Raw genomic sequence first — 10410 nt, 5'->3', positions numbered from 1 at the left:
TGAAAGCTGGAGAGGCAGGAGTGCTTCACACTTGAGAGTACTGGTGATTTCTTGGTGAAACCCATTGGAGGTTCTGACTTTCTGTGGTCGGGCTTTGGGGGAATTTTGGGGAATTTTCAATATCCAGTGAGGTATTAATGGAGCAGCAACATGGCTGATCAGTGCCACCCTTTTGTGGCACCACCCTCCTTCCCCTGTTGGACCATGGAGATGCCTCTGGTTCCTGGGGATCCACGGATTCAGGAGGAGCCAGGCACGGCTGTGGTTCCCCAGCTGAGGACAGGATCCCTCCTCTGGCTGTACTTCCCATCTGGAAACAATGCCTCTAGAAAATGGGGAAGGGTTTTTAGTCTTTCCTGTGTTGTGCTGGGCTCTGATTTTTCCTGCCAGGGCTCTGTGCCTCATCAGGAGTGACAAAAAACACACAGAGTGAGCCTGGTTTAAAGCAGAGCCCGTCTGCATCCTGGGGACAAGCTTCTCAGTCCTCAGCCACAGATGCATGGTGTGTTTTCCATGCCAAGCAGCCATTTTAATCCATTCCAAATTTCCTTACGAAAGCTGGCAGCACACATGGTTTGCTCTCACGTGTGTCTGTGTGCACACGTGGTGGGAACAGGGAGAGGGCTTTTCCTGGATGTTCCCTGTCCCCAGCAGGAGCTGCTTGGTCTTCTTCCAGAAGCCACCCTCCAGAAGTGAAAACATCAGCTCCCGTGGATAAAGGCAAACATGAAGGAAATAACTTCTTGCAGCTAGAATACATAAAACTTTATTTTTTTTCCTCCTGCAGTCTACTTTTTAAAAAAGACAAAATGATGCTTCCTCTAGCTAATCTTACATCCATCCTCTGGCCTGAGGAAACATCTGCTCTCCATGGTAGCCTCAATTGTCCCAGCCAGTTCCCTCTTAGAGTTCCCTTCTCTTCCACTGACAGCAGTTGCCTCCAGCTGCCTTCATTCCTGCCCACCAGCAGTCCCAAAGCCAGGAGCCCATCCTGATGTCCAGGTTTAGCTTAGGGCAGATTTAACCATCTCCTTGGCAGGATTCCAGCAGCTCGTGCTGATACACAGCACAGTCCCATGGTGAGATCAGGAGTCTCTTAGCCATGAGGATGCTCAAAGATCACTGATGGAGCAGAAAAAAGCCACCCCTGTCCTTGCAGCCTCTTCATCTACCTTAGGGGCTGGTTAGTGTCTCCTTGGAGCTGGGAATTGGCTCTGGGAGCCAGAGCTGCCAGCAGTGCTGTGATGTGGTGAATGACACTTGGGGTGGGTTTGTCACTAATAAATTGGGTGTTGACTCCTAGAGGGGAGCATTCATGTTGGTGAGGTCCTGTAGGCCAGGAGTACACAGCAGCTTTTCAGCAAAACAGTTTGTTTGTGGAAGGAATCTGGGTTTTTGGTTTGCCTTTGGAACAAAACCATTTCCACCCTACTCTGAAGTTTGGCTATCCCTGCTGAGAGGAGCTGCAGCTTCCTGCTGGGATACAGGATGGAGAGCTGTGGATGGCTGTGCTAGGGCTGGACCCATGGCTTTGTTTAGACAGTCCCTGGCCATCAGCATTTCCCTCTCTGCCGTGCTCTTCCTTCCCCCTCCAGGTGGCTTTACCTACCTGTTGTGTTTTCAGCCTTAGCAGTGACAATGTGGCTCTTTAGCCAAAACAGAGAACCCTGGAGGGTCACAGCTGTCACCCTCCAGGCATGGAAGGGCTGCTCTGTGTTTTCCATTTCTGGTGAGAAGATTACCCCGTGGTGGAATTTCTCTCTGGCAGAGACACATGGCATTGTGCCAGTGTTTCCTCTGCTTGTCACCGTCATCCCACCTTTGCCTTTCCTACACGGAAAGGGAAACACCTTTTTGTTCTGACCCAGTCGTTTGTTTCCTGGTCCTTTGTCTGACTGGGATTGCAAACCCCCAAAATGATGGATGAAAATGCAGAGAGTACAGGAGCAGCTGTGTGACCAGGAACTGCTGAAGGGTGAGGAGAACTCTGGAGAAGAGCTTTCCTTGGAAGAGCCTGCTGGGAACAAGTTAATTTGTGCTTGGGGTCACGTGCATTTTATTGCCACAGATGTGCACAGAAGAGCAGTTCACAACAGGAGAAAAAACAATTAATTGCTGTTAAAAATCTGTATCTGCAGCCTTGTGAGAGCTCTGTGATTCCTGGGAATCCATTATGCAGGATCTGTTCCCAGCAGGTGGTGACACCCTTATTCCAGTGAGTGAGTGTCTCAGCACAGCACAGGGAGGTGGATCTGATCCATCCCCATGTCCCTCTCAGAGATAACTCTGTCCCTGTCTCATTCCAGGACCGTGGCAGCCGAGGTCAGGAAGCAGATCTCGGGGCAGTATGGAGGCTCCCCTCAGCTCCTCAAGAACCTCAACATCGGAGGCAGCGTCTCTCATCACACCACTGTAAGTCATGCCTGGAGCAGGGATTGCTGAGCATGCTGTCCACAGTCATGTTACCATTTGGGAAGAGACTCAGTGCTGACACGTTGTTGATGTAAGCGGCCCTGATAACACAGAGGAAAAAATTCCATGCAAAACCCACTAATTTTGGGGATTTCTGTGTTGCAAATCAGTTGGTGTGGCTGGGAGTTTGTGTTTCTGCAGAATCTTTGTAGGACAAGGAGCTCTCTTGAGCAGGTATTCGTTGTTTTATCCCCAAACAGCCTGGATTGGGCATTAAATTCCATGTGTGTGTGGTTCTCTGCATGGAGAGCTCTTTGCAAGCTCCTGCACTTCAGGTTGCTGTTTTCCTGTCCTTGTCACTCTTGAGAGCAGGACCAAAGCGACTCCTCTACTCTTCTGAAGTATTTTAAATATTATGGTGCAAGTTGAGTGGGGTTATTCCTCAGGAATGTATATTTACTTACAAGTTTACAGCCCACTTTGAAGAGCTGCATTGTCAGAATCACCTTTTCTGAAGTCAGACTTTCTTGCATGGCCTACCAGTAACCTTCCAGATTTATTGTGGTCAACATTTCAAGAGTGCAGCAAACTTTTTCAGGCTGGAAATGTTTGATTTGGGGTCTTGCTTCAGGTCACAGCAGTTCCTTTTGCAGCAGTCAACTTGGAAAACAAATATTAGAGCATCTTGTTTTCTTCAGAGAGGGGTGGTTAGGTCAGGCAGGGCTGGAAATGTGCCCTGAGTTCGATTGTGCAAGTGTTGTGAGTTTACAAGAGTTCTTCTCTTTGGAGTAGGGTCCTGTAGTGTTTCCTCAGTTCCTGGGATTGTGGGAGTGAGTTCATGGGAATTCCCTCTGCTTCATGTCCAATGTAACCTGTTAAAGCTTCCTCCTGTGGAGCACAAACGCATCCTCAGAGCTGAGTGTCACCTCTAAAGGGATCTCCAGGCTGACCTCTAGCTCAGAAAAGCGACTTCACTGCGGGCACAAACTTCATCTCTGAGGGGATCTGACTGTGCCAGAGGCACTGGGGATGGAGGAGGGCTGGAATTCCTGTCATTCCCAGGAGCACAGGGAGAGCCGAAGGCTGATCTGTCAGCTGGTGCCCAGCGTGGTGGGGACTGAGCACGGAGGAGGATTAATGATAGAAGGGTTAATGATAGAAGGGTTAATGAGAGCTGCTGCTAATGCTAATGCCTTATCTCAGTGGCTCTGCTGGGCTGTGCAGTGATAATGCAAAGCCCTGACTTGGCAGTTCTGGATGGTCTTTTGCATAATCCAGCATTAGAATAGGGAGGGACCCCTGCTATTAGCGGTGTGTGGAGCACTCAGGGTCACTGACTGCACTTCCCTGCAGCACTGCATAGCTGAGGATTGCACTCCCATGGGATGTCCATCCCAGCAGCTGCTGTGCCTCACTTGTCTCACCTGTGGTTTCATCTTGGAAGGAGTTGGCTGAATTGCCTTTCTACTCCCATAAAGTGAGATGTCTTCTCTGAGCTTCTCCAGGCTGCTCCTCACCCAGCCATGTTTTTGATCAGTTTTTCCTCGTGTCACCTCCTTTCACTCTGAATTGTCTCTTCCACTTTTTCCTCCTCTTTTTAAGGTTTTTCCATTCTGCCGTCAACCAAATTCATGCTCAAAGCTTCAGTCCTGTTGATCTTCACATGCAGTTTTTGATACAGCATCACACTTGTTGGTCATGGTATTGTCAGCAGCTCTCATTATCCTCTTGCCGTGCTGTTTGCTAGTAAATATATGCAAGAATCTGTAAAAAAGCTGGAAAAGGTCGTGCTGGCTGGAAGCAGGCTCTGAGCTTTTCCTATCAAACTGCATTGTGTGATGGCTGCTGTGATAAGCTCCCAGTTTGTCACATGAAATTCAGTGTTGAGCAGAGATGCTCTGCAGAGGCCTGATTAACACGGGGTGATGGTTTGTAGGAGATAGTCTGTAGGAAAAGTCTACTTAGTTAAGTCATGAGTCTGTATCCTGAGGCTGCAGAATACGACAGAGGTTTGCTTGTCTGAATTTTGGGTTAATTTCTCTCCCCGAGGCATCCATCAGGATCTGCTGTGCCTGCCTGGCCTGGTTTGATAATCAGCATTATGCAGAGGGAAAGCATCGCTGTGTGAAGCTGTGTTTGCTCTGGAAGAGTTCAGTTCTGTGTAGCCACACTGGTTTAAAAGCCTGAAGTAGGGCATGTCGTATGGGAGTGAATAGGAAATTCCTGCTAAAATGTTGTGTGATTGAGTTTCAGTATCTCCACAATGGCAGCACCTTGGGACTGGGGGGGCTCCAGCCTGCCAGAGTTCAAGAAATATTTGGCCAACGCTCTCAGGCACAGGGTGGGATTGTTGGGGTTGTCCTGTGCAGGGCCAGGAGTTGGATTGGATGATCCTTGTGGATCCCTTCCAGCTCAGGATATTCCATGGTTCTACAACTGAAGTGATTGTGCAGATGTGGTCTCTCATGCCCATCTTGCTCGTTGTGGTGAGGTAATTCTGGTCCAGACAAGGTCAGCACTGATTCTCTGACAATTGCCAACAGCAGCTGCTTATGATAGTTTGTCTGAGAGTCTTATCAGTGGAGATATTTTTATGGAAAAATGGAGGTTTTTGTGAATGAAGAGTCCTCAGCTCTGTGCTTGCTTGGGCCTTTTGTTTCTTGTCAGCTGAAGCCAGTGCAGGGATGTTCCTCACTCCACAGATTTGCCCGTGGTTGAACCTGGGATAAATGCAAAAACCTGTCAGCTGAATTTTAGCAAGTCTCTTCCTTTTTGCCTCACAAGCAGCAGACAAAATGCTGCCAGAACTGTTTCTAATTTGGTAACTGGTAGAGCTGGGGAGAAGACACTGCTTTCAAATGAGTTTATTATTGTCAGCCTCCACCCTTCTGCCACTTCAGGAGCAGCTGATTTTAATTGCACATTCCTCAAACCCCAGACACAGGTCCAAGGCCCTCAGAGGCTTTTCCTGTGTAACCCAGCATGCCAGGCTGGGACTCCTGGCAGGATGCAGTCCCTGCAGCTCTGAGCTTTTATTTTTGCAACCCACAACAGAAGGCACTGACAGTTTGCTGTTGGGGAGTAGGAGCTGTGAGCTCAGAGAGTTCCATGAAGGAGGGTTGATTTTTTTGAAGTGATTTTTGCAAGTCTCTCCAAGCCCACTGGTGAATGGAGTGTGCATTTGCACCTTGCTGGGTGTGCTCTGGGTTGGAAGCCATGTGCTCTGCTCATCCTGGGTTCCTCCAGAGTTCAGTATTCCCTGCTGGGAGCTGGTGCTTCTCACCACCAGCCCCACTGGGTGAAAGCAGAGAGCCTGCACTTCTTCTGGGAGAATTCCCCAGCATCTTGCAGGATGGGGAATTTGCTCTGTTTGTTTGATGAACTGGACTGTTTACTATGGGCCATTATGATTCCTCGTGACTAACCACTTTCTTTTCTTCCCGAGTTTGTTTTTTCTGTGGAGCAGCTCCTTGTGCCAGTTAACTCTGTCTGCTAAAAGTAGATAAAGACTTATAAAATCTTGGACTTTTTTTTCACTTTTGACTGCCAAGGATAATTGTTGAAATGTTTTTGGCTGTTGTCCAAAGCTTGATATTTTTTTTTTTTCCCCCCAAGAAAAAGTTCTCTTAATTTTTAAAAAATCTTTACAGGTCTCTTTTTTCTATTTCTTTACATCTTTAGAGGTATATTTTAATAGGTGGACATGGCACTCAGTGCAATGGTCTGGTTGACCAGGTGGTGTTCAGTCAAAGTTTGGACTTGATCTTGGAGGACATTTCCAACCTTAATGATTTTTTGATTTAATTAGAAGAGCAGCTTTTTACAAAACTTGCAGATAAGCAGAATGAATGTACATTCAGTTGTTTTATAGAAAAATCACAGCTTTTTCCAAGGGATTGGGGTAATATTTCCTGTCTGTTGATGTATGTTACAGCAGAGAGGATTGTTAGTATTTAAAGGAACACTGTTATAAGAGATACTAATTAGTCTGGGAATAAAGGGATCTGGATTCTTGGATGTGATGTGATCTGACCATGTCTGCTCTCAGCACTCCATTTTCTCCCTGTAAAATGAAGGTGCTGACATTTACACATCTTTGTAAAGCACTGCTGGCTTTATGGGCATTATCTGGGCTAATTGAGGCTTTGTCTTGGATTTATTGGATGTCAGACTTTGGCCATGTATTCAAAGATAGCATCTAATTATTCAATAAGAGAATATAGGTTCCTTTGTATATTTCCATTGTTTATTTTAACGTAATTTAGGAGAAGAAGGAAAGGTGATTTGTGCAAATGAATGGGAAGCACAGCAAGGGAAAACATGACAATGTCCTATGTGGCACAGAAAAGGGCGTTTTGGAGCGTTCAGAGCCAAGTAATTTTATCACCAAAAATTGAAAAGGAAAATGAGCCAAGTCTTTCTGCTGTCTCAGGGCTGATGAAGGCTGAAGAGTGCCTCCCATTATATGGGTTTCCTGGAGGTTTTGCCCTGCCTGGCTCAATGGTCTATCCTCATCAGACAGGGGAGGATGGGAGAGGCATCCACATCCTCTTCCCTGCCTCCTCCCCTTGGGGACTGCTCACAGTTAGCTCTGCTCTGGTGCAGGCACTTTCTGTAGGACATTAAAACTGCTCCCATTCTATTGCTGAAGTCAGCAGTGAGCCCTGTTGCAAAGGTCAGGAGTGTTTTATCTTTCTTGGTGAGTCTGGTGTCCACTAGAATCAGTTCACAGTATCAGAACTTAAACAGTTCACATGCTAGCAGAGATAAATACTCTTAATGATATTATACCGAGTAATTGTTAATAAACAGGCTGGCAGAGCTGGGGGTGTTCACCTGGAGAGGAGAAGGCTCCAGGCAGAGCTCAGAGCCCCTGGCAGGGCCTGAAGGGGCTCCAGGAGAGCTGCAGAGGGACTGGGGACAAGGCATGGAGGGACAGGACACAGGGAATGGCTTCCCAGTGCCAGAGGTTGGATGTTAGGAGAATTTCTCCCCTCAGAGGGTGATGAGGCCCTGGCACAGGCTGCCCTGAGGCTGCCCCATCCCTGGGAGTGTCCAAGGGCACTGAGCAGCCCGGGCAGCTCTGCGTGACGCCAGCGCCGGCTCCTCGCCTGTCTCTTGGTGAATCCATCCATGCAGGGGATAAATTGTCCCCTGGGAATTGAGAGGTGGCTGTGCCAAGTATTTCCCACTCAGGAGAGCGTGTCCGTGGTTGCCAGGGCTCAGAGCCACCAGGGCTCAGAGCCACCAGGGTCTGCCTGTGTGAGCGCCGAGGGTCCGGAGGGGTCCGTCTCCACTGAGCTGATGTGACATTTCTGCCAAAAGTGAGAAGTTTGATTTTTCTGCAATCTCTGGTCAAACTGTTTGGCTTTTTCATTTCTCTGCTGCTGTCTCAGTTTTTGCTTTCAGTTTTGTCACAGTTTATCAGAGGGAAACTCTTTGAGATGAGTCTCAGCACCTACATTTTCTATATCAGTCTTTGTGTTCTCCAAATACTCCTGGTGAAATTGCTCAATTCTTAGTCATCAAAGATCTTGTCTTCTTACCCGTCCTTGGAGGCATAACTCGTGTCTTTCTAGGTTTGGTAAGAAATTGCTTTAGTATTCCCAGATAACTAATTAATCTCTGATTAATATTAATATTTCTATACCCAGATGGCTTCCTACATTAGCAACCAGTTATCATAACAAATAACCTGGCAGTATTTGTACATAAAGCATCTCACTGGTTTTGGGACTGGCTGTTACTTGTTCCATGTAGGATCCTTCTTTAGGTAGGTATATTTGTAATCATTTCACAGAATCCCACACTGGTTTGGGTTGGAAGGACCTTGAAGCTCATCCTATTCCACTCCCTGCCATGGGCAGGGACACCTTCCCCTATCCCAGGTTGCTCCAAGCCCCATCCAGCTTGGCCTCAGACACTTCCAGGGATGGGGAATCCATTTCCTTTCATTAGAGGCTCTTTCTAACTCAAGCATTGTGGTAGAACTTGACACACACTGCAGATGTCACAGAATCCAGAACTTAATACTGAATATTCTCACATGCTAAAGATGGAGGTTTCAGACACAGAGAATGCTTACAGCAATTTTTGGGGCACAATTGCAATTTGAAATAAAGGACTTTAATCAGCTGCTCTCTATGGTAATGGCATCTCACAGAACATGATGCAAAAGAAGGAGTAAGAGCCAGAACAAAGCAGGAGATAGGGAACTGCATTCCAGAGGCAGTGGGGAGGTAATGACTGCACTTATGGCTGGGGAGGTGTCATCCTTGGTGAAGCTTGGGAGCTGTATGTGGTTGATGGAAAGCAGAGATTGCCTAGGAATCTCCTTGGTTCATTTGAATATTTCCATGTATTATAAATGCAGCCAAGAAATGAAAGGCAGGAGTTCTCTGGGCTCACCATTCATCAGGCTAAGGAAATCAGGAGTATGGGTTTTCTGAAATGCAGGGATGGCAGTAGACAGATATGTGAGTCTTTGAATTTGGATCCATTTGGATTATTTTTGGAGTGCTTAGTTGAAAGAAAATGTCATTTTTGCAAGTAAAACATGTTTTTTCATGACTTGAGTGTTGTCAGTGGTTAATATTACAATGCTCATGTTTCAAAACCTCTTAGAGTGACTTGCCTGTAGTTCACACTTAAATCTAGTGCCTCTGATTAGCAAGCTTATTTCTTTAAACTGTTACCTTCTTTAACCTGCCTGCAAATTGTGAATTTTTTTTTTTTTTTAGCATATTACATTTCCTTCATTCTCAGATTTATTCTGAGTCCTTCCAGTACATCAGATTTGACTCCTGTTCCCTGAGATACCAGTATCCCTTTAAGGGTGACAGGGTTTTGCCACAGCAAGAAGAGGCCATCTGCATTCCTGACTGCTCAGCAAGGGAAGTGACTGTTTGCCCTGGAGACCCAGAGATAGCTGAGAGAAGGCTGGGGCTCAGCTTTGAAATGTTAATCTGCTGCTTCTGGCCTTCCAAGATTTTGCCCAGGGAAGGTGGTGGGTGGGAAGTCGGTATTAATTTAGAATTTGGAGCTTTGGCACAATCTGTTGCAGTTTTAGCACGTTATAAATTGCTTAATATTTAAGGAGGTATTGAAGTTAAGATGGAACTTTGTCCTGATTTCAAAATTGGCAAGAAATATCACCCTGATTTTGAAGAAGTGCTTTAGCTGCCAAGTAAAAATAGCAGTCAGGATCCTCCCTGTGATGAGGAGCTCTCTACAAGGTTAATTTTTCAAGGTCCCTTATCGGATCCTCACAGGGAGTTTTACTCCCACACAGGAGGCAGGAGGTACAACCTTCCACGCTTTCCCATTGTCATTTTTACAGAGCCCTCAATTGTGCTGTGATCCTCACAGGGGCTGGGTCTCTGCCCTTGGGAATTATGCATCTCATTTGAGATAAAGGGAAAATTTGGCTTGAATTGGGCCACAGCAGCTTGGGTTCAAATCCTTGTTGTGCCAGATGCACCCTGCCAAGCTGTCCCATCATAACCTCTCAGTGCTCTTGGGGCTCCCTGTGAGATTGGGCATCTTGGGAGGGCAGAGGTGAGGCAGGGAGAAGGAAATGTGAGGGAATGTTGTTTTCCATGGCTGTGCTGTCATACACAGGCTGGAAAAGTCTGCAGAATCACAGCTGGCATTTGAGTGTGTTGCTTCCAGAGTGTCCCATGAGACTCCTCATGGTGCTCAGGACAGCACTTGTGAGCTGGGCAAATATCCCCTGTACCCAGCTGTTTGTTTAGGGAAGGGATGGGCTAAAATCCCCCAGGCAAAACTGGGAATGCTTGTGGATGTCAGGGAACTGTGCTTCACTCAGTCCCTGTGAGATGGAGATAATAATTGTCCCTTTTTCTGCCCTAGTTGTTACTGAGCTCCAGTACTGAGCTGCTGTGCAGTGCCCAGGAGAGCAGATCTTGAATCTTCAGGTACCTGCACAGGTGTAAATGGCTCAGGAAGGCGGGGAACAAGGGGCAGGCTGTCCAGGCT

General features: G+C 47.0%; 1 protein-coding gene across 1 annotated transcript in view; it reads left to right on the top strand.

The window, feature by feature from the left end:
- Positions 1-204: 204 nt before the first annotated feature.
- The window catches only part of DOCK7 (dedicator of cytokinesis 7), an 86861-nt gene continuing 76655 nt past the window's right edge, over positions 205-10410 (top strand). Inside the window, 2 exon segments of the mRNA XM_017733545.1 lie at positions 205-299; positions 2307-2412. Of these exon segments, the coding sequence (XP_017589034.1) occupies positions 205-299; positions 2307-2412 (201 nt within the window).

Source organism: Corvus brachyrhynchos, unplaced genomic scaffold (assembly GCF_000691975.1).
Source record: "Corvus brachyrhynchos isolate BGI_N302 unplaced genomic scaffold, ASM69197v1 scaffold34, whole genome shotgun sequence".
NCBI classification, from domain to species: Eukaryota; Metazoa; Chordata; class Aves; order Passeriformes; family Corvidae; genus Corvus; species Corvus brachyrhynchos.
This window is presented reverse-complemented; position numbering and strand designations above follow the sequence as displayed.